This window comes from Ceratotherium simum, chromosome 15, assembly GCF_057802395.1.
Source record: "Ceratotherium simum simum isolate JZ-2026a chromosome 15, ASM5780239v1, whole genome shotgun sequence".
NCBI lineage: Eukaryota > Metazoa > Chordata > Mammalia > Perissodactyla > Rhinocerotidae > Ceratotherium > Ceratotherium simum.
The window spans coordinates 39512925-39537851 of record NC_141914.1 but is presented as its reverse complement, the minus strand read 5'-3'; the positions used below and the strand labels follow the sequence as shown (position 1 = coordinate 39537851).

At 42.6% G+C, this 24927-nt stretch overlaps 1 protein-coding gene across 10 annotated transcripts in view; it reads right to left on the bottom strand.

Annotated features, from left to right (window-relative positions):
* The window catches only part of MCF2L2 (MCF.2 cell line derived transforming sequence-like 2), a 239218-nt gene that overhangs the window by 34638 nt on the left and 179653 nt on the right, over positions 1–24927 (bottom strand). For 9 of the 10 annotated variants that reach the window (XM_087439950.1, XM_087439947.1, XM_087439956.1 and 6 more), the window contains 5 exons: positions 10603–10669; positions 9442–9557; positions 7942–8011; positions 3456–3548; positions 1873–1965 (listed from right to left, as the gene is read on the bottom strand). In XM_087439950.1, the coding sequence (XP_087296076.1) occupies positions 1873–1965; positions 3456–3548; positions 7942–8011; positions 9442–9557; positions 10603–10669 (439 nt within the window). The remainder of the gene's footprint in view (positions 1–1872; positions 1966–3455; positions 3549–7941; positions 8012–9441; positions 9558–10602; positions 10670–24927) is intronic. The other variant, XM_087439955.1, reaches the window with a different exon arrangement.

Below are 24927 nucleotides of genomic sequence, written 5' to 3'. Positions count from 1 at the left end.
ACACTACAAAGTTTGTCTTCTCTTCACAGGCGTGCCAATGGTTTGAACTTGTTTTTCTGGGCAGGCAGCAGGCTCAGCTATGGGAAAAACTGGTCTGCCTTGAGTAGTCTCCCACGGTTTCGCACCGACCCCAAGGAATATTTTATAGTGATTCTGTCTCTTGTTTCCTCAGTGAGATGAAGCTAACAAAATCTTCTAAGTATTTTTAAAATGTATTACCTCATTTAATGCTCCTAAAAAGCATACCAGGAAAGTATTATTACTACCTTCATTTTACAGGTGACAAACTTGAGGCAGAGAGAAGTTAAGTAACTTGCCTGGGTTCACGGCGTCTGGAAGCGTCAGAGCCCGGATCCACACTCAGGATGTCTACATCTCGAGTCTGAGTTTCTAATCACTACACCCTACAGCCCTCTGAGTATGGTACAGAACTCAGCTATTGTATCACCATCACTCATATGGGAAAACTCGAGCCCTTCAGTACGTGATGCACTCAGGCTGAGGTTGTGAAGACCCCGCTTAGGTCCTGCTCCCCGCTCACGGGGCCCAGTGGTAGGACTTCATGACAGGAAAGATGGGGCAGTCAGAGGAATATGAGGCCCTAAGTGAACACTGTATCCAAATATGCTCACAGATGCCACTCATGGAGGGAAGCCGTGGGTCATCATCCTCATTCCCACACTGGTGTGACGTCTCCATGTATAAAACAACGGCTACATGTCACAGGAAGCTTCCTGGAGGTCAGCACTGAGCGAACTCTCTGTGCATTACTCACGTGCTCCTACAGCAATCCCATGGACGAGGTTCAATTATCCTCATTTTACATATGAGAAAACCAAGGCCTAAGAGGCCCAATAATCCCACAACTGGTAGCAGCAGACCCAGTCCAGCCGAGGCTGGGACTGCTGAGGCAAAGCTCAAAGGGGTAACTTTTTCTGAGGGCAGAATGTTGGGCAATGAGCTTAACCTCCCCGAGCCTCAGTTTCCTCACACTCCAGAGCCTTCCTGGCACATCTGATTGTGGGGATTAAATAAGAAATACATGTGGGAAGGTACCTAGGAAACAGCAGGGGCTCTTTATTTATTAAGAAAGAGTAGCCACTGGGCAAGAGCTACTCATAAAGGTTAATTCAAAACACGACTTGGAGGAGTGGCCCAAACCTTCCCATCAGCTCACACGTGGGGAAGCAGCCTTGACAGAGCCTCCCGTCCTGTCTGGGGTGTCTGGGCTGCTCTCCTGCAGGTGTGCTGGTGTCAGAGAGAGAAAGAACCCCCGGGGTTCAGCAGAGCAAAATTCATTCTGTTGTGCTGCTCTTGAAAAAGATCCTAAACCTAAGGGTGGAGGTGGATGTTGCAAAAGAAGAGAAGACTCCAGTTGTGCCTTCTCCCTTCCACTGTTTTAATGCCTGTAAAATAGTGACTTTGGGGAAAACCACACCTCTTTGCTGAAGCTCCTTGCCTCATCTGTAAAACGGAGCAGATGATATCTTACCTGTAGATATCTTAAATGAGAGCAGAGGCTCCGGCTGCCTCCCCACCCTCTCAGCTGCCAGCAGTGTGGCGGCATCCTCCTTTTCTCCCTTTGCTCCCAAGGACCTCTCCTCCCCTAAGCCAGGCTCCTTAGAGATTCATGCCTTGGGCTGCATGTTGGACTAGCCAGGCTCCTGGGTCCCTTTCAACTCTATGACTCTTTGGTCTTACTCCTCATTGAGGAGGGCTTCTTTAGACTTGGAGGACAGAAAAAGCCCGAAGGAGATACACATCTTCACCTTTGCAAGACGAAGTCACAACTCGACATGTCTAAGAAAGAGAGCACCATAGGGCAGGCATCTGGCTCCTCAACATAGGAGAGCACTGTCTCATTGACTTTACCTTCAACAGTGTCTGGTATTTTATAAGTCTCTGGCTTGGTCCTTTAAGATACTTGAAAAGAGGGAGATTGTGATCCAGTTGGCGCTGGCAGACCTTTAAAAGCCAAACAGAAACAACATATAGCACAACAAACAATGCACACAAAACAAAAGTGGCAGCATTTAAATACAAGAAATGAAATGGGCTCTTCGGGGACAAGAGGGGCAGCTGTGTTGACCAGTTTTGTAACGGTACTGAGTTGTTCAGTCCCTCAGCAATGGTGTGTGAAATGAGAGGAAGGGGAAAGGGGATGGTTTGGCTAGTATTTTTATAGGGAACCAGAGAAGCAGGACCATTTATTTATTTATTTTTTGTGAGGAAGATCGGCCCTGAGTTAACATCTGCCAATCCTCTTTTTTTTTGCCTGAGGAAGATTGGCCCTGGGCTAACATCCATGCCCACCTTCCTCCACTTTATATGGGACGCCGCCACAGCATGGCTTGACAAGCAGTACATCGGTGCGCGCCCGGGATCTGAACCGGCGAACCCTGGGCCGCCGCAGCGGAGCACGCACACTTAACCACTTGTGCCACTGGGCCGGCCCCGGACCATTTATTTTTTTAGAAAGGAAGTCTGCTAGAGGACAGCGAGGCATTTCAACTCCTTCTGAAAAGGAGGCAACCTGTCTTCGAGTACGGGGTGGGTGGGGTCTATTCAGGTCATTTGGAATCTGAAGGGTACATGATAGCTTATTGATATCATTCCAGGGAGCCCTAAAGTGTGCCCTTTTTGAGTTAATTCCATTTTTTTTCCTTGCTGGGAAAGATTCGCCCTGAGCTAACATCTGTTGCCAATCTTCCTCTCTCTCTTTTTTTCCCTCCTCTCCAAAGCCCCAGTACATAGTTGTATATTCTAGTTGTGGGTCCTTCTAGTTCTTCTATGTGAACCACCACCACAGCATGGCTACTGACAGACAAGTGGTGTGATTCTGCGCCTGGGAACCAAACCTTGGCTGCCAAAGTGGAGCGTGCCCAACTTTAACCACTAGGCCATCAGGGCTGGCTCAGAGTTAATTCCATTTTTAAAATCCATTCTAGAAAAGGACTCTGGTTTTCTCATGAGGCTACAGATGCTCCTCACAGGCCAATCCCAAAGAGACCCAGGGCAGCATTGAAACTTCCAATGTGTAATTTCAAAATAGGAGAGACTTTTTTTTTTTTTGGTGAGGAAGATTAGACCTGAGCTAACATCTGTTGCCAACACTCCTCTTTTTGCTGAGGAAGATTGGCCCTGGGCTAACATCCGTGCCCATCTTCCTCCACTTTATATGTGGGACGCCTGCCACAGCATGGCTTGATAAGCAGTGCATAGGTCTGCGCCTGGGATCCAAACCTGCGAACCCCGGGCCGCCAAAGCGGCAGCACGTGAACTTAACCACTGTGCCACTAGGCCGGCCCCAGGAGAGACTTTTAATAAACATAAATCCCAATGCCAAATTCCTCTGCCTTGTTCATACTTTTGATTTCTTTAAAAAGTTGATGCACATAAACATTGTCTAGGGAAAACAATCTGTGTTTCCTAAGACTCTGTAATCTCAACATTACCCCAAAGTAGGCGCAGTCTTGACATTCTTGCCAGATTGCCTTAGCTCGGGGCAGATTCTTATGATATTTGAAATATATTTGAAGATCTTCTTTCTGAGTGGGGAAAAAAATTAGAACAAATTAATCAGGTAGCATTTTTTCAGTACATGGATAGGATAATACAGTTTATTCATTCATTCAACAAGCCTGAGTATTTCCAATGTTTAAGGAACTGGGGATGCATGATAAATAACCTTATGTTGGGATGAGTGTGTGATGGGGAGGCAAACAGCATTATAAACAACTATAAGTACTAAACAGAGATATGAACAGAGTGCTTTAGGAGCAACTACAGGGCTCTGGGAAATAAATAAGTAAATTCATGAACAGGCATCGATTTTTATCTTTACTCTTCCTCTCTGCTCTTTATCCAGGACACCAACATCTCCCCAAAATAGTCCTGCAGTGAGTGACAGAACTGACAGAAAAAGTGCTGGTAGCCGATGGCCCCGCCCATCTCTCGCCCCACTCTCTCCTTATTGTGATCATCATTGGTGCCAATTCTACCAAAAAACCTAAGAAACAACCAAAAGATAGATGTACCTCAGAAGGAAAATGTGACAGTCTGGACAAAACAACACAGATCTAAGTCATTCGGGCAACCCCCAAAGCAGCAAGCTCTGCCTCAGACATCACCTTCAACCTGCAGCACAAGACTCCGAGACAGGAAAAGTGACGTGATATCTCAGAGCTGGAGATCAAGAGGGATTCCAGGTGCTGTGCGACCTGTATTCTCATTGTAGCGAAGGCCTTGAGTGGGGCACACATCTGCCAATATCTCAGGTAGAAAAGATACCTCTGGTCTAGGGGGTCAGCTTGCCAGCTTCATACGCCCCATCAGGAAAACCTGGTCCGTGGCAGCTGTGGTTGCCACAGAGCCCAAGCGGCTCTGGGGAAGAAGTTCATGTGGCTACTTCCTTGCAGATTTGTGTCCCTATCCTTCTACTCAGGCCAACTCTTGTTGTCCTTCATGTGGACATGGGTTATTTTTTCCCTCACAGCTTCAACTATGTCTATTCTACTTTTAAACCCACTGCTGTACTGATTGATTTCCATTTCTGCAGCTCTTCCCCTCTCCTGATGGATGGTAAGGGGTCATTTCACTTCACTACAAAAACGACAGCAACTCTGTTCTTTGCTACTCTCTCCAGGAAAAACTATACACACACACACACACACACACATTTAGGGAGACGGCCCTTGAGAAATGTTGTTCAGGTTAGTTAAGGAACTAGAATAACAACTCAGAGCCTAACAAAAATACATTCATTATTCATTCACTCAAGAACTATTTATTGAGTACCTCTGAGGTGCCAAGCACTGTGCTAAGTGTGTTTGTTAAACTCAGTGGCTCCCATGGCATAGTAGCCTCGATATGGGGAACATTCCTGCCAGACTGAAGGCCACGCTTATAAAATACTACAAGTTGATTAAGGCATCTCACTCACATTTGGTCCGTCAGAGCACAAAGACATTGGCCTTTAGCTCCGAAAAGAATTTAAGGTTTCTGCAACACTCACCACCAGAAGATTCTCGGAAGCTGGAGGAGACTTTGGAGATCTAGCCTCCCACCCAGTAAAACATCCTCAGTAGTTAGCCACCTTTCCCCAAACTCTCCCAGTAACAGAGAGGGACCTGGTTCTCTTGGTGGATGCTGAGCTGAAACGTGCATCCTGAAAACTTCACCCCTTGGTCCTGTGTCTGCTCTTCGAGGCCTTTATAGGCCTTCTAGTACCAAAACACAACATATGAAAGCATATGAAAATGCCTGATTCCCCTTACCTCCTTATAGAGTAAATCAGGAGGCTAAAAAAATTTCTACCAAAAACTCATATTCACACAGGGAAACATGATTGCTTATGGATTAAGACTATGGGCTCTGGTGGTGGATGGTCCAGCTTCAGTTCTTGGCTTTGTCAATTACAAACTAAACAGCCTGAGTCAGTTACTTAACCTGCCTATACTTCAGTTTTCTCATCTGTTAAGTGGGCTCACAACAGCAGTCAACTCCTATGGTTGTTTTGGGATTAAACAAGATGATGTAGAGAAACCTCTCAACACATGCCTGATACACGCAGAGTACCTAACAAACAGTAGCTATTGTCAGAGCACTTTTTACTTTGTAGAACCTTTCTGCATGCATTACTTTATTTGATTTCCACAATAATTTTATATATTGATATTATCAAGTGTGTTGTATGGAGAAGGAAAGTGAGACTCCAGGGGTTTAAGTGACTTACTCGAGATCACGCAGATAGCAAGTGGCTTGACTCTAAGCTCCATTTCCTGAGTCCATCCCAGGGCTCTTTCCATCATACCGCGTGAGATCTCAGAGCAAATGGAACTCAAAGTAAACTACTGACAAATATTATTCTACATAGAGCTCAGTCTCTGGGGCAGAATCTTCCTGGACACTACAGGCTATCGAGTCTGATTAAAACACTTGGCCAGAGCAATATTTCAAAATTCATTTCTATGATTAGTAGAACTCTGTAAATGTTATTGAGAAAAGGTAAAAACTGCTATAGTAAATAAAGGGTGATGGGCCCACTTTATTAGCTAACAAATACAAGCTTTTGCACAGCAGCGGCCAATTCCCTCAAGGAATCTTCAAGATTAGGTAATTGTATTTTTTAATTATTCCGTTTGTCCCAGAGTAATAACTTTGTTCTTGATAAGAATTTATTACCTGTATTTTGTCTCCAACGTCATAAATCCTATAGGATTATATGCAGAGTATGTGGTCTGGATTAATGATTTCTAAAGTTTTCCCAACGTAGAGGACTATAAAAAGCTTTGTAAAACCTTAGAAGAGGAATTCTTTCTAAGAAAAGACGTTTAGTCAGCAATTCCCTGACCATTTTCTCATACTTGGACAATTTTTATTTGATAATATCCATTTTTTCCCACAGGAATTTGGTCCTTTGCTCATTGAACAATTTAAATAAGTCTCTGCAGTAATGACAGAAGCAATTAGAAAATATTTCTACACTCTGAAACTAGATTTCACACAGTGGTTTGATGAGAGTAAAACTGCAAAAGAGTATAAAATACTAATAATGCTATAAAAGTAATTCAAAAGGAAATTAATCAGATTGAATACAAAATACATTTTAGTGCATCTTGATTCAGGCACTGGATGAAAAACCTATGATGAGGCTGTGGTGGAAGGGCCATACAGGGCCATGGAAGCAGCCTTCTTTTTTTTTTTTTTTTTTTTGGTGAGGCAGATTGGCGGTGAGCTAACATCTGTTGCCAACCTTCCTCTTTTTGCTTGAGGAAGATTGGCCCTGAGCTAACATCCATGCCAATCTTTCCCCTATTTTGTATGTGGGTGGCCTCGACAGCACAGCTTAATGAATGGTGTAGATCCGCGCCCGGGATCTGAACCGGAGAACCCGGGCCGCTGAAGTGGAGTGTGCTGAACTTAACCATTACACCACCGGGTCGGCCCAGAAGTGGCCTTCTAAGCCTGTCAAGAGTTCTGAGGGTGGAAGGCTCTGTTTCTCCATTATGTCAAATACCTTGAAACCTGGGGATTTCTGTTCACCTGCTTTTAGTTTATCACAAGTACTGCTCTTAGACTTATCAGCTATAATTTAGGTTGTTTAAAAATTTTTAAGTGTTTAATCTGTTGTCTCAGGCTCACAAAAAAGAAAAACAAGGAAAAGAATGAATAGGACTAGTTGGAAGAGAGAGAAGAAAGGGGAGAGATTTAGAAAGTAGAGGGCAGCAGGATCATCTGCATATCCTCCTACAGGGAAGAACGCACTTGCTGGGGAATGGTGTCAGGTAAAACACTTCTCTGTGCCAGATCCCAGAGAGCACCAGTGGCCCAAACAGCCTATTTATTGCCCAAAGCAGGGGTGGAGAACCAGCGAGAAGGAAGAGGTCTGCGTGGTGGGAAGGGGAAGTAGTCAGAGGTATGGTGGTGTAGGACAGGAAATTCAGAAACTTGGTGCTAAACATGAGAGGCTGTAGATTTAAGATTTTCTAACCATCCTCTGTGCTGTAAAAAATAAAATGGAAGAAAATACATTTTCTGATATTTTTAGTTTAACCTCAGTACTTCTCCTCTTGAGAGTGTTAATACAACTTGAGTGAAGAATTTAAGCTTGCTGTGTGATTCTTGTCCTGACACAGTTAGCTTAGCCATTCAGAGGAGGATCATTTGCTTCTGGGGGCCTGGGGAGCCAGTCTTCCCATTTCACTGGGCTTTGCAGGAAGCCAGGCTTGTAAGTTGCTCCCACCTATCAGTGTGAGCTCAGTCAAACTGGACTCATCTCACCCTGGATGAAATACCGCAAAGGACTCCTGCTTTGCATTCAAAAGGCAGATATAAGTTTTCAGACCATTGGTGTTTCCATTGCCCTTGCCACTTACACAGAAAATTAAGGGCTGACTTTAATCACATGATTATTTTGAGTTATTGGGAGCACAGACTTACTCTCTTGAGAAAGCAACGTGCCAGAAGTTCAGGGTTTTCAGTGCACTTTTCCAATTCTTTTAGAAAAGTCCTAGGGAAAGAAAAGTAAAATAATGCTTTGATTTTTACATGTATGGGGTTCAAAAGATTTTTTTATGTAAAATTACATAAAGTTTTAAGACGTGCCTAGAAAAATGCTGTTTTCCAGACTTTAACACCCTTGACTCTTCTTCAACACACTGATTTGGAAGAAGAAAAATGTATTCTGTGACATTACTAGGATTCCCCGAAACCACCCACAGCTCTTCTGATAATTCTACGAACTAACCACAGACAGAGTGGGTGCACTGATGCTCCCTGCTACATAATAATAATGTTAGTAAGAACTGCTGCTACTGTTGCTCCTGCTACAATGTCACTGAGAGCTTTCTAGAAGCCAGGCATAAACCAAGTGCTTCGCAAACAATATCTCATTTAATCCTCCACTAAACCTTGCAACATAGGGTTTCATAAATGTGAAACCTGAGGCTCAAAGAGGCTGAATAACTTCTCCAGGGAAAGGAGCAGAAATGGGATTTCCATTTAGGCTTTGTGTCTGACCAATGCACAAAAGATATGGTTAGGAAACCACTGCAGTTCAATTTGCCAAGCAGTTTTTCCCTTCCATCAGTTAGACGTGTGATCTTGGGGTCATATGGTGAGTAAAATGAGTCAACAAGCTGTGGTTTCCTTATCTGTAAAATGAAAGGGTTGGAAGATGATTTACAAAGTCCCTTCCTTCTCTAATTCTCCAAACTCAAAACCCAAGCAGCCCTGGACCAAGAGGACAACTTGTTTGACCAGTTAGCATTTTCTAACACGCTAGTTCCTAGCACCTCCCTATGATAATAAGTATGTGGAAGTGTATCTTGGTCATCTTTGTCTTCCCAATGTTGAAGACAATGCCTGGCACAGAACAGGTGCTCAATAAATGCTGATGCATGAATAGATAAATAAGCAAAGGAACACACAAATGAATACAACATTAATGCCCGATACCTAATGCACGCTCCACTAATGCCTTTTCCCTTCTTCCTCGGGGATCTTGCGGCACTTCTTCCCTCCTTCTCATCCCATTCCACCTCAACTCTATCCACTCACTCTGGACTACTTCTTCTTTTTTTTTTTTTTTGTGAGGAAGACCAGCGCTGAGCTAACATCTATTGCCAATCCTCCTCCTTTTTTTTCCCCCAAAGCCCCAGTAGAGAGTTGTATGTCATAGTTGCACATCCTTCCAGTTGCTGTATGTGGGATGTGGCCTCAGCATGGCCGGAGAAGCGGTGCGTCAGTGCGCGCCCGGGATCTGAACCCGGGCTGCCAGTAGCAGAGCACGCGCACTTAACCACTAAGCCAAGGAGCTGGCCCTGGACCACTTCTTAAGCCTGAAAACGTCTAAGCACTTAATCCCCAAATTCCATCAATCTGATTTCCATCCTTCTCTCTTACTTTCCATTTTTCCTGATAATTTGAATTATTATATACCTGTTGTGAAATTCATAAAGTTCTCTAATATTCCCAAAAAGAAAGTCCTTGTTATTCTGAAGAATATCTGGAATCAGATGCTTCAACCAAATAAAATCCATTGGAATGATATATCCCTGCAGAGATGGAAACAAGGTAGGTTTTACAAATAGGAAACACATAAGAGATGCTCTGAATTAGCTACTCCAGGGACCAAAACTTGAATAAAATAACTGGGGAATATGGCACCCATGTTTCCAGAAAGCCATTCCATCAAACACTTTCTTTTGATATTATTTTCCTCATGTGTCCATCTTCAGAAGAAGATGGTTTAATGGCAATGAAAATAGAATGGGATTTTTATAGGAAGAACAAATATAATTTAAAATGTTTATGTTATACAAGTCAAGTCTGAAAGGAAAAAACTTACTCATCATTTTATGACCTGATGCAATTACTATTGTTTTATTATATTTCCTTTATGACTTTTTAAAAGCTTATTTTATATGGTTATAATCACAGTACATATATAATTTGTATTGTTTTTCCATTTACATTCTAGACTCTGCTTGTAAATTTCTACATATATTATTTTTAATTTAATCTTATAAGTATTTTTCAATGTTGCTACATATTATTCAAAATAATTATTTTGTAACAGTTAAATAATATTTCCTTTAGCATGTATATCAGACTTTATTAACCATTTTCTTTTTTATTGGACATTTGGTTTTCTTCTGATATTTTATTTAAATAATTCTATTATAACTTTGTACATATAGATTATGTACATCAAGATTATTCCCTTAGGAAAATAGAGAAAATATACATTTTACTCTCAGGCAAAAAATGCTACTTAAGACACTGATAAATAATTCTCCCTTATTAAATTATCAAAAACATTTAAATTATCATATCCATTGTTGGCAAGCATATGGTGAACCTAGTTGGGCATTGCTAGAATCAGTATGAATTGGCACAATTCTTTGGAAGTTATCTAGTTACATGGATCAATAGTCATAAGAATGTTCTTATTCCTACCAGCAAAACAGTTGCGATATTATAAGACCTGAAACCTTGGTAGAAATTCTAGAGACATAAGGCAACTATTTTGAGTCTCTTTGGGTAACAAAACTTCTCCAGTTTGAATACATACCTAATGTGCCCCCTGCATCTACTTACATCAATTATGCTCTTAGTTTCTTTTATATAAATCTCTTCAGTTTCAAGCAAGTCCCGTATAATGCGCCTGAATCACAGCAGCAGGTGGGAAGATGAAAGAGAGACAGAGGGAAGGGAGAGTACTTTTTAGAATTCTTTTAGAATAATGCTCAACAATATAGTTCCCCTTAGTGGCTCACCTACTTAGGTTGTGGGCAGTTCATTCTGTTCTATTGAACACCCAATGCCAACATCTCACAAAAGCACACTGGGATCACACTGGCATAAGAAGAAATGACAAGGTTAGAGGACTCCAAATCCGTTTGTGCAGCCGGCGAGTGACCTGTCCTCCGGTGGGCTGTAGCGTAGGGATCAAGAGGGCGTACGCTGGCGTCACAAATACCTTTGCCAGTTTTGGATCCTTGGTCAGGAAGGTCTGCCTGACCTCTACATTGTACGTGCTGTTTCCTGGATTTTCTCTCCAGCTTTCTGCTGTTTCATGGCTCACATCAAGATCTTTGACCCACATGGACGTCATTTGTTGTGCGCAGGGTTAGACAGATGCCAGTCAAGCCCCGTCCCCTGGCATTCGATGTTTCAGTGTGATGGACTTCCTCAGCCAAAGACATGAGCTCTGCCTGCTTCCCTTGAGGAAGGCAGGTTAGGGGTGTGGTGGGCAGAATTCTAAGATGGCCCCCAGATTCCTGGCCCCTGGTGTACAACAAACCTCCTCCCAGTGAGTCAGTCAAATACTAATTGAGGTGCTGCTGTGAAGATATTTTGCCATTCTGTTTTGTTCCAAATCAGTTGACCCTAAAATAGGCAGATTATCTAGTTAGGCCTGTCCTAATCCCATGAACACTTTAGATCTGGGTCTAGAAGTCAGAGAGATTGGAAGCATGAGAAGGATTTAACATAAGGGAGCTTCTCTTTTGCTGGCTTTAGAGATGGCGGGAGCCGTGTGGCAGGGAATGCAGGCAGCCTCTAGGAGCTGAGGGTCATCCTCAGCTGATACCTAGCAAGGAAACAGGGACTTTAGTCCAAGAGCTGCAAGGAACTGAATTCTGCCACAACCACACGACCTTAGAAGAGCGTACCAAGCAGAGTGGGCCAACACCTTGATTTTAGCTCTGTGGGACCTGAGCAAGAAGCCAGCCGTGCTGGGTCCAGACTCCTATCCCAGGGAAATTGTGAGCTGAGCTGCTAAGTTTGTGGCCATTTTTTACGCAGCAAAAGAAAACTAACAGAAAGGGTGAGGCCAGGCCCCACATCTTTCACCAGACAAACTGTTTTCTTTCTCTCCTCAGGCTGTGTGAACACACTTTCTTTTTCAGGCTTTCTTTTAGGCTCCAGGTGGGTTAGTGTTTGTACAAGTGTTCATGTGTAGAATATATACATTTACAGTTCCTGGGAACCGTTGGTGGGTTATCTATTAAACGGTAGCCTATCCTAGTAAAGGATTTCTTTTCCTCTTATAAAATGGGTATGGCAAGGGAGAAATAACCAAAGGACACAATACTGGAAATTCATACAAATATACGAATGGCTATTAGTCTTACAAAAAAAGTGCTCAATACTCACCAATCCAACAAAGGCATAGTAAAAATGAGTAAAAATTTTCAACTACTAGTATGGCAGAAATTTCAAATCTCAAAGGAAGAATGATAGATGATGATGTGGAAACACTCTCAGACAATTTTGGTGGAACTATAAATTTGTGCAAGATAACTTAGAAATGTCTCATCAAAATTTAAAACACATGCTCCTTGACTCAGTAATTTCACTTCTAAGAATGTTCATTGTCTGGAATTAGAACAATAGCACTTCAAAAACAAGGAGATGTAAACTGGAAATTACTTAAATGCTCCTCAATGAGTTATAATACATACATACAATGAAATGTCATGCAGATTTAAAAAAGAACGAAGCGAGTTGAATCATGCTGATATGACACAGTCCAGGTATTTTAAGTGAATTCAAAAAAAATAAGATGCAGAAGAGTATGCATAGTATGACTATTTGTGTGAAAATGAGTATGTATGCATACGTATATGTAAAATTGTATATGCTTAGAAAATTCATGCAAAAAAACCAAGACATTGTTAATAGTGATGCTTTCTAGAGTGGTACTGAAGGCTAGAAAACAGGGAAGGAAGGAGAATTTCTACGTTTTACTCTACACTCTTCTACAATCTTTGATTTAAACAAAAAGTTTAAGGGGCTGGGCCGGTGGTGTAGTAGTTAAGTTTGCGTGTTCTGCTTCAGTGGCCTGGGGTTTGCCGGCTCCGATCCTGGGTGCGGACCTACTCACTGCTCAAGCCATGCTGAGCCGGCATCCCACATGGAAGAACTAGAAGAACCTACAACTAGGATATACAACTGTGTACTGGGGATTTGGGGAGAAAAAAGAAAAAGAAGATTGGCAACAGATGTTAGCTCAGGGCCAAACTTCCTCAAAAAAAAAAAAAAACAAAACTTTAAACACTTACTGCTTTTATAATTAAAAAAAAATGGTTTACATGACATTTTAAAATGAACGTTACTGGAGGTAATGACATATGAGCTCCATTTGAGAGCTATAAATAAATCCTACAATTTACATATTTTATACCTCAACTACTCTTTCTTAAAATTACAATTTTTATATCTTTTTATAAATGCTTGTTATAAAGAAAGACTGAAAAAGGATACACGCTGACAGAGGATACAATTTCAAGAAGTATAAAGACTACCAAAAAGTTACTCTAAGATCACACTTAGCTGACACAGTCACTGAGTAAGAGCTTCCTCTGCTTTTTATAAATTATCCTGAAATGATGACAGTTGCTATGTCACAAGGAAATATAGACCTTGATACCAATTTATTTCTATGAGCCATGACATCAAGTGGGACCAGAGCAACAGTTAAGCATTCATAGAAAACCAGAGTACAGCCAGCCTCTTATGCCCTCGTGAAGCATTGGGCTTAAGCAACTTGGCAAGTCTGTTTAAGGATGTATTGACCATTAAATGAAGCCAGAAGGCAGAAATAACTAGGTGGTGGGCAGAAATCAATCTTATTATCCAACAGCTAATGTAAGAACTTAGAGACTCTTAGGAGTTTTTAGGAATCTGGAGCAAGAAAATATTCACAACTCAGAAGAAAAAAAATCTTCTGTCAGGTCATGTTTCAGCGTATAGTTTGGAAAACAGTCTAGAGATCTCATCCAATGGCTTCATTTTACTTGTTGGATGCAACAGATAAAACTCCAATGATAGCAAGTCCCTTGAACACTGGTAGCCTACATTTCAGTTCAGATTTCTTTTAAAAAACAGCCCTCACACCACTGTTGAGCCATTCTTTTTCCTTTCCCCTCCTTTGTTTTCCTTCCAAATAGCCTTATAAAACGGAAGAAAATTTATGATTCTGATGATTGCCTGCTTTATTATTTCAAAGCATATAACTTTGTTCAAGGATTTAACATCTAAAGTCATAAAGTGTATACAGTGTAGATGAAGAACAGTAAACACTGGGAGTACTCAAGTAAGTAATTTAAAAACCTTTAAACACCTAGAGCAATTTATGTCCTGATGGATATCTACCCAGAGATGGAGCACTAGCAATTACAAAACCGAGTGGCGTTGATGATGCCAGACCAGCCTGCACTAATGTACTCTACACTAGTGTACATTCTGGCACCTTGTGGCTATCCCTCCACTCCCCCACCCCCAGGTCATTAAAGAGGAAATGGAGGCAGAATACGTTTTAAGGGACTGTTTCTTCTCTGAAGTAGTATTTAAAGGTAGCATAAAAACAGAGCTTTGGATATCTGGTTCCATTCTATACGACACCTCATGTTTGTCTCAGATGACACTATAACCAAAGAGCAAGAATGGAAAGAATATGCCTTTTTAAAAAGTGAATGCAACCCTATTTGCTAAGCAAGATCACTAAAGTACCTACATGTTAGGCTTTCCTGATAAGTTTCTTCTTTGTCCCTACATCCTAATCTGTTCCCCCTTTTAACCCTTGCCCCTCATCCCCCACCACTCCTATTTCGCAGCTCTCCAACAGAAGAGTATCCTTTTGGGAACCAGCCTGTCAGAAGTATATTTTTGTTTGTTAATTGTTAACACAATTTCCATCAAGAGTTTTCATTTACTCCTGGTATTTTATACATTATACATGTCAGACAGTACTACAGATTTTCACTTTTTAAAAATTAGTTTTCATCTATTATCCTCTTTGCCAAATTGAAAGGTCTGTTTTTATCCTTCTCAAACTCTAGAGCATCTGACATAACGGATACTCACCTTAAACCTTTGTCTTCCTTTGGTTTTTCTTTATTATTCAATCTTCATTCACCACCCACCTCTCTATTTCTTCTCTATTCCTTCCTCGCTTTATCTTCCTCCTCCTATCTAATATTGCTGCTCTCCAAAGGTCTGAACTCAGGTTTTCAGGTTTCCTTCCCTCCTCTTCCCTCATGCTGCTGACTTTCTGACATCTTTATCTCCGTCCCAGACCTCTGGTCATGCTCAAGCCCATGTTGCCAATGGTCTACACACGTCTTCACCTGAATGCCTCCCAGACACCTCAATCATCTCAGGTTGAAACAGAACTCATTAGACAGAAATAGCATGCATGTCAGTGGAACCGCCATTTTTCTAGGGTCCCTAAAGCTTTCATTTCAAACTCCTCCCTGCCATTATCACTTATATTCAATCTGTCACCAAGCCTTGTCATTTCATCTCTCAACATGCCTCTTGGAGTCACTGCTTATTGTCTATTTCCGGTGTTGCCAATATAAACTCTCCATTCCTCTCATCTTGAATACTTTGGTGCACTCCGAGCAGCTCACCCTTACCTCTAAGATCTCTCTCCCATCAATCTATTTTGCAGATCACCTGTCTATGCTCTTCCTAAAGCTCTATTTCCATCATGCCCTCATTCTCTCTCTTTAAAAACTTAAAATAGCTTTCAATTGTCCGCAACTGCCAACGTTCCTTCCAGGATTTCAAGATTCTCCATTCATGTGATAAGAATCTACTTAGGGACCGTGCTCTAAAGGTAAATCCAGACCCACAGATTCAGAACAGGGAGTGGTGGGTGGGAGCTACAGGTGGAATCTGTAATTTTCACAAGCACCCCAGATGATTCTACTGCAGATGTTCTGCTATTCAACTAAGCAACACTGATATGACCCACTCCTTTTATTCACCTCCCCCCCTTTAGTTAGGCCAGTGTTATCAAAATTTTATACTTTCTTTCAAATTCTAATTATTCTTGAAAACTCAGTTCTAATCCTCCCTCTTCCACGAAAACTCTTTCCAACAGCTGCTGATGAAATTAGTACCACATTATTGCCCTTGCTTCCCAGGCAAAAATCATTAGATCCATTTGCCAAACTCTTATTGGCTCCCTACTATGAGCCAGACACCAATATAGGCACTTGGGTTCGAGAAATGTACCATAATCCCAGGCCTTCGTCAGTTCATAGTCTAATGGCAGAGACAAGAAAATCAATGACTCCAATGCACTGTGATAAGGTACCTGATAGTCAGAGGAGTCAGGTACAGAGGAGGGACTGTAATTAAGCCAAGGGTGGTGGAAGACACTGCCAGTTTTGAGCTGAGTGAAGTTGAAGCGTAGTTTAAAAAAGAAAGGAACAAGGGGAAAAGGAGGGGGAAGTGTGTCCCTGGTGGAGGGGAACAGCGTGGCGGAGGGAGCAGAGGCGAGAGATGTATGCTCCACCGGTACTCGTCAATTCTTTGGCGGGGCTGGGCCAACAGTCTAGTGGGTTTGTAAAATGCTAGAAGCAGATATAACTGTAAAGACCATTCAGTTCATCCTTATTTTACCGATGAATAAACAGAGGCTCAGAGCCATGAAGTGAATTGCCCAAGGTCCACGGCTTTGGCAAAGCCAGTGTTCTTCCCACGACATTACCTTGTCTCTCTTGTCTCTCTAGGCCTATGTTTGGGTGCATCTAAAGTCCTGTTTGCTTGGGCAGGCCCCGTGGCTTAGCGGTTAAGTGCGCGCACTCCGCCGCTGGCAGCCGGGTTCCGATCCCAGGCACGCACCGCCGCACCGCTTCTCCGGCCATGCTGAGGCCACGTCCCACATACGGCAACTAGAAGGATGTGCAGCTATGACATACAACTATCTACTGGGGCTTTAGGGGAAATAAATAAATAAATAAATAAAAATAAAGTCCTGTTTGCTGATCATTAAATAAAACACAAATTAAAATGAAAATAGCATGGTGTTATAAAAATACTGGGTTTCAGAGAAATAGGTTTCAAAGTCTATTTCTACTTCGAATATATAGGGTAACCTTGAGCAAGTCACTTTCCTTCGCAGAGTTTCTGTTTCTTTATGTGTCAAAAGGCTAAATTAGATAACCTCCGGATTCTCATAGATCATTCTCTAAATGTATTATCATCTCTAATAAAATGTATGATGTGGTCTTTGGTCTAATTGTGCCTTGCTTTTCATTTCTCACAAGAAAAAAAGCAAAGGTCATAAGACTTTCTATTTATTTATAACCTCAATTAACTAAATAGTTAATGTATAACTGAAATGTGCAATAGGACAGCAAGGAAAAGGGGAATCAACGTGGGCTGGAGAGGTCTTGGAGAAGGTGAAATCTGAACTGTCCTCTGTAAGAGGTGAGGATGTGGCCGGGAAGACAGGAGGTGTTCCAGGAAGAAGGAAACAGGAGCAGGGTCTAGGAGTCCTGGCTACACACAGGGCCTTGTGGGAACCAGGCTACTGGAGTAGGGTCTGGATGGGGCGTGTGGGAGGCAGCAGGGAGCCCAGATGGAGGAGATGGTGGTCACGCCAGGCTACAGTGTAGACTTGGTCAGGAGTGCAGGGGAAGGTCTAGGAGATTGATTTGGCCAACAGGGCGGGAAACTGTCTAGAAGTCTGTTTCATTAAGCACAGAATAGGGGTGTGCTTATTTGAGGTGCTCAAACTTAGGAAAATGCGTTCTTAGCTTTACATCTTTCTTCTGTTTTGATTAAGTGGTCCACAATTACATAATAAATTCCTAGAACTATAAATGGTAACAACGCGAAACACTAAAGACCTAAACGATGACTATGTTGACACCAATGATATTTTAAGCATTAATAAAAGGTCTGATGAATATAAACAGTTCCCTGGCTCCTGGAAGGCTAACAGTTTAGAGTTTTGCTCAGTTGCTCCTTCTGCCATCTGTCCTCTCTTCTCCTCTTCTGTATCTCAGTTTCTATATTTTGTCTTATGTTAATTGGATTTGATCTCATCACTCTGATGTGTTAAGGGTAAACTACCCCAAATTCTTTTTGGAAGAGGATGGAGCATAAACAAATTATTATTAATTTTTATCTGGATGGATGCTCGCTCTTCAATACCACATAACAAATAATGACAAAGTAATTTCATGCATACTGTACTTTTCTTTTTTTTGTGTGAGGAAGATCAGCCCTGAGCTAACATCCATGCCAATCCTCCTCTCTTTGCTGAGGAAGACTGGCCCTGGGCTAACATCCATGCCCATCTTCCTCCACTTTATGTGGGACACCGCCACAGCAATGGCCTGACAAGCAGTACCTCGGTGTGCGCCCAGGATCCGAACCCGGGCCGCCAGCAGCGGAGCACATGCACTTAACCGCTACGCCATGGGGCTGGCCCCACATACTGTACTTTTTAAAAGAGGAACTGATTCTAAACACAATTCCATTAATTCCAATTCAAGTTAACAATCCTGCATTTGTATAGCATTTTAAGGATTATAAAGTTTATTTTTAAATTGTGGTAAAATACACATAACATAAAATTTACCATTTAAATAATTTTTAAGTGTACAGTTCAGTGGTATTAAGTACATTCACCATGTTGTGCAACCATCACCAGAACTGTTCCATCATCTCAAACTGAAATTGCATTCATCAAACACTAATTCCCCATTCCTCCCTCCCCCAGTCCCTGGTAATCTCTATTCCACTTTTTCTATGAATTTGCCTATTGTAGGTAGCTTGTATAAGTGGAATCATACAATATTTGTCCTTTTGTGTTTGACTTCACTTATCATAACGTTTTCAAGGTTCATCCATGTTGTGGCACGTGTCAGCATTTCATTCCTGTTTAAGGCTGAATATCTTTCATTGTTTCTATACATCACATTTTGTTTATCCATTCATCTGCCGATGGATACTTGGGTTGTTTCCACCTTTTGGCTACTGTGAATAATGCTGCTATGAACATGGTTGTGCAAGTCTCTGAGTCCCTGCTTTCAGTTCTTTTGGGTATATATCCAGAAGTGGTATTGCTAGATCATATGGTAATTCTATTTTTAATTTTTTGAGAAACCACCATACTGTTTTCCATAGTGGCTATACCAGTATATATTCCTACCAGCAATGCACCAGGATTTCAATTTCTCTATATCTTTGTCAACACTATTTTCCTTTTTTTTTTTTTTTATAATAGCCAGCCTAATGGGTGTGAAGTAAAGTTGTTCTTTTAATGTGTATATTATCTTCCTTGATCCATTCAACACTGGACAAACAGCTTCTCCACGGCAGATGTCTTGTCTTATTCATCCTTGTCCCCAGGCCTTATAAGTAGGTAAATTCTCAATAAATACTTATTGAATGGACGAATGATAGATTGTAGGAACAGACACCAATTCTCTGAGCAAGAGTAGATACTAATTGTTATTCTCATTTCAAAAAACAGGAAATTGGGACTTAGAGTATTAAGTGACTTGATTGAGGTCAAAGTGCTGGCTAGGCGTTGCCAGCAAGAAGTCATGTCTGGGCCTTCTAGTTCTGAAACTAGTGGTAGAGGACCTGATGTGCCAAGGGTGAATGTCAGTCCACTGAAATAGCACCCAGGATTCTGACTCTGCAGCAGAGCTCCATAAGTGATAGGGCCTGCACAGGAAGGGCACCAGGAAGCAGGTTAGAGAAGAAGCGCTGGCTCAGGCCATCATTCGTTTATGCCTAAGATTCAGGGAATCTGGCTCCAATTTCAGAGCCGTGCTACATATGCACATCTGCTATCCATGCATAACAAGGCATCATGTGAGATATTTCTGGAACACCAAGGAGATTGCTGGAATACTGCTGATAGGAAAACCATTATTACTTCAATTCACGGAAAAGGGTAGTACTGGTACTAACTCCAGCAGGAGAACCCAAGTAACTTGATCTTCAGTAAAGAGAAGGAAATTGTGAAATAGTTAATGTTTCCACCACTGCAAAAAGGAAATTCCTAAAGATAAAAAACATGTGTATAAAATAGTCAAAGATAAAAAAAACATGGAGAAGAGACACATGCTTTCTCTGCCCTGTGCACCCTTTTTTGCAGACTTATTTGCATCTTTATCTACCCAGTAGATAGCTTATCACTCTATTAATCCCTTTCCTCCCAAGACGGTTTGTTTGTTTGTTTATTTATTGATGATGATAGCAACGTATTGCTCTCGCTTTCTAGGATTCTTTAGTCCTCTATCTGCCAGATTATTTTAAACAGGTGTTAATATTGGGCTTTATGACTTAGACCATCAGACGAACCAAGACTGATTCATGCAATGCATATTGTTTCAGATCACGTGCTTTACCAAGGACTTTAGAATTGGCTCTTTAGAAGTGCTGTTATAAGAGAAATCTCAGTATAGCAAAACTATTTCTAACTCTTAAGTAATGGTCCACTTATTTTAAGTAATATTCAATACAGATCCCAAGGAGCCCTATAACTGCCTTTTAGAATTGGTCTGAGGAAGATTTAAACCACATATGCTCCATAAAGCAGGCAATGAGCACCTAGTAATGATTAACTATTAAGAAAAGGGAAAAAATTATATTTTAGCTGTCCCTTAAATATCAGCACAACCAAACTTAAGTGCAAAATTTCTAACACAATGATTGCATCTGGGCCAGGCACGTAGCCCGCTATCATAGTCAATAACCATTTTCTGAATGTCTCCAAGCGCCGTAATTTTATTCTTTTCCTCTGTACCACCCCAACACAGGATCCAAACCGTTTTGCTCAGTTTAGATAGCTGTGGCAAGGCTGTGCCAATTGTCTTTTAAAATACAATTGTTAATCAGCATTCAAGACTGTCCCTAGGGCCGGTCCCGTGGCTTAGTGGTTAAGTGCGCACGCTCCACCGCTGGCGGCCCGGGTTCGGATCCCGGGTGCGCACCGATGCACCACTTCTCCAGCCATGCCGAGGCTGCGTCCCACATACAGCAACTAGAGGGATGTGCAACTGTGACGTACAACTATCTGCTGGGGCTTTGGGGGAAAAAAAAAAAAAAGGAGGTGGATTGGCAATAGATGTTAGCTCAGAGCCGGTCTTCCTCAGCAAAAAGAGGAGGATTGGCATGGATGTTAGCTCAGGGCTGATCTTCCTCAAAAAAAAAAAAAAAAAAACTGTTCCTACACAGATGTCACTCATTCACTCAATTTGGATATGCCTCCTGAGTAGAAGAGAAGGAGGTGGAAATAGAGGCAGCCCTTTGGGACTTCCACAGAATGCTGTATGGCCCTGGATATGTGCAATGTGGGTCTGATCTGCAGGGTAGGAGGGGAGAAAAATGCTGAGGGACACTGCCAGGGAGGGATACTGGGTCACTGTCACAGGGGCTGTCTGAGCATTTGCAACATGGAGACAAAACCTTTGCCAGCTTCACTCCCACCCCCAGGCCTCTCCCCCCAACCCCTCCCCCAAGTGAAGTCTACCCTGTCCACAGCACAGCTCTACTGGACCAAGGAGGGTCCCAGCAAGCAGAGCCTGCCTCTCCAACACTGTGCCTGCCCCTGTGGGGCCCCTACTGAGGGGTAGATGGGCACATAAGAGATGCTCTTATGTGTTGAGGAGGGAGATGATCAGCTAAGGAGGGCCTCCCCTGTGCAGAGGAGAAGAGAAAGGAACAGAATAGGTTCTGAGAATGGCCTGCAGTGAGTGCCCCTTTGTGCTGTCAGTTCCCTTCATCGTCCATTTCTGGGTGTACCTAGTATGGTTTCATCCAACTGCCAAGGTCCTGGAACGAGGGAGGATGCCGAACGGTGCCAAACCACAGGAGCAGAAGCAAGAGCTGTAGGAAAGGGCTGGTGTGCCTCCAGTGTCAGCTTTGGGGCCTTGCTGGCGTCAACGGAGAGGTACACTGGGGCCATTGTACTGCGGATGAGGCTTCTTGGAACGAAAGTTAGAACATTTGATGAATGTGGGACGCTTTCAGCAAAAATTCAATTTGACCAGCGGTTAATACGTATTTACCCTGGGCAAGGCATTGTGGGGGGTTCGTCAAGGGAACTGGAGATGAGCAGGATGTGGTCTCCACCCTCGTGAGCAAAGTCCGGGGACTCTCAAAAGAGTAGGGAAAACAGATCCCCAGACTATTTATTTATTTATTTATCTTGCGAGGGAGATCAGCCCTGAGCTAACATCCATGCCAATCCTCTTCTTTTTGCTGAGGAAGACTGGCCCTGAGCTAACATCCGTGCCCATCTTCCTCCACTTTATATGGGACGCCGCCACAGCATGGCCTGACAATTGGTGCGTCAGTGCGTGCCCCGGTCCGAACCCCGGGCAACCGCAGTGGAGCGTGTGCACTTAACCGCTACACCACGGGGCCAGCCTCCCCAGACAACTTATATAGTGACAAAACGCCACCGACTATTATTGACATGAAACACCCTGGTCTGGGTCCACTGGTGAGGAGGAGGAGGGTTCTGGCCTTCGGGGCATTTAAGCCCCATCCATTCACGGTTTCATAAGCATGTGTTTGGATATTCCGTTTCAGACATGCTAAACTTAAGACTGATGTGACACATTTAAGTGAAGACATTCAAGTTTGAAGCTCAGAATCTAGACTAGAAATATAAATCAGGGACTAAAGGCAATGGGTGAGATCACCAAGGAGCAAGGGTGGTGAGAAAAGAATACCCAGAAGGAAATGTGTGGGTGGGAGGGGCTGGCGGGCAGTAAAGGAGGAGGAGGCAGCCAAGGAGATGTTGCAGTATTTTAACCAGCGATGCTGTATTCACAGAAAATGTATCTCCAGAGATGTGAAACACAGCAGGTCCTTTCATAGCAATGATGTTGGGACGCAGCATGAAGACCGCCTCTGCCCGCTCACCAGGGGAGAGGAGCTTTCTGCAGCCCTTGGTGGGCATGAGGATGACGGCCGTCCACCCAGCCTATGAGGATGGCCTGAGCCGTGCTCAGCACTTCACACACGTTATTCTTACTGTACTCAGTCCTCACTGCACCCTTCCAAGTGGGAATTACCGTGGGGCGCAGAGAAGCTGGGTCACTTGCCCAGATCCCGTGGCCCCAGGAAGCTAGTCAGGATTCCACCCCATCTCTCCGGCAGCCCAGGGCTTGCATAAACACTCACCCGTTTCAGAATACACAGCTGTGGTGTGTCTGAAATCACAGGACAGGCCCTGTTCCGGGTCTGTGAGGAAATGTGCTACCTGACAGAATCCAGAAAGAGCAAATTAAGCTGAACAAGCCAAGCCTGGCACTATGTCGATTTGTTTCAATCGTGTTAGGTATTAAACCAGTCAGTTATCATACCCGTTTCTCCCTGCGTGATTTCAGTAACACTTGTGTCTTCTTTGGGTCTCTTTCGCTTCCTCCATCTCCCAGGTTCTCTTGTACTTGGGTTTCAGTCCTTTTTCCCCATGACTGATGCTACATGCCCTACTGCCCTCCTCTCGGGTCCTCTCACCTACATCTGCTTCTCCCTCTGCTCTTTCTCTGCCTGATCTCGTCCCTTCTAAACCCAACGCGCAAATTGCAATTCCTCTCATTTTTCAAGTTTACCAACTTGATGTCACAGTTTTCTTTTTCCAGTATTTTCCATAGTTCTCTAGTGCTCTGTGAAGCAAATTCCTGACAGTGAAATCGAAAGTCCTTTATAAATCTAATCGTCGTGCTCTTTGTTCACAAGCAGCCACAGTGGACATTGAGGGCAAGGCCACACTGCCCTCCTTTTTTCTCATGGTCAAAACAGCATCATCATTTTATCATCTCATTTTATTTCTAACTAATTTCAAAAATTTCATGCACTCCCTCCCAATAAAAGAAACTGAGTACTCTGTTCTATACCATCAAGTCTATCATTCTCTTCCTCTCCAGGGGTGGGATGGGGAGCCGGCCTGCTGTAGGAAATCCTCCCAGATGGGCAAAGGAGCCTCCCAGACTTCCGCCCCCTTCCCTATGTGGCATGTGCATGTGTGGGCACCATGGCAGGCATTCTGGAACACTCTCCTCATCCCCATCTCTCATCTACACCCCCTCTCCCGCCCCCAACAGAAGCCACACATTCTTTCACTAATCTCCTGACTTACTTTTGAAATCATTTATCTGTCTGAAGTATCTAACTCCATACAGGAGGATGAGAATGTGTCATTTTTATATGTATTTATCAATGTTTGGATCAGTTTGTATATCTTGTGGGTACAGTCCTATGTGTTGGTGCATGTGGAATACGCACATGCTGACACATGGACCTATGTGGGCCTAGTTCCAAATGACCTGAAAGGAATATTGTAGTAACTGAACCTTTGCACATAAATACAACATACACATATGATCACTGGGGGGAACGTATGTGGGATTACCCTCAGAATTTTATTTTGCGTAGGTACAGAACGGAGGTGATTTGCGCTGTACTAACAACGAATCAGCTAATTTATGGGTCACTGTCAGTGACTCCCTTACAAATCACATTATATAAATATTTCTGTCCGTGGTCTGATGTGCATGTGGCACTATAGTCTCTGAGCTGATAAGAGCTGTGATGAGCCACGCTTTCTACAGGTAATATATGAAAAGAATTGCATGACTGAAAATATGTTAAAGGGCTTAAAGAAAGCAATTACAAAACTTCCTAAAAATCTAGTTTGAACTCACAAGTACAACGTTGTTTACAGTTTCAAACTCTGATTCAGTAATCTACTTTTAACCCATTACCTGTCTTATTCCTTTTACAATAATAAACCCAAAGTTTTTATTTTACTGAAGTACATGGGTTAATCTTTTGTATTCTGTCCTGTTCTGAAATATGTACAATTACAAAATCGTTCCAAACTACCTCTGTTTTATAGCGTTTGGTCTATAAGGGGGATGCTAGAACAAAATTTGGGGAACGAGAAACCAAACCCATAAAGGATTTATTTATAATCTCTTTCCTTCACTAGAAATTTATATTTCCTGATTTTGTCTAGTTATGTGTATTAAGTATTTTGAATGGGGAAAACGGCTCAAAGAGAACATTCAAGTGGATTCGAGCTCACAGTTGATCATCTGAGTAAATAACCTCAATTAACTGGGGAGGCTGGAGGAAGCACTTCCTGGA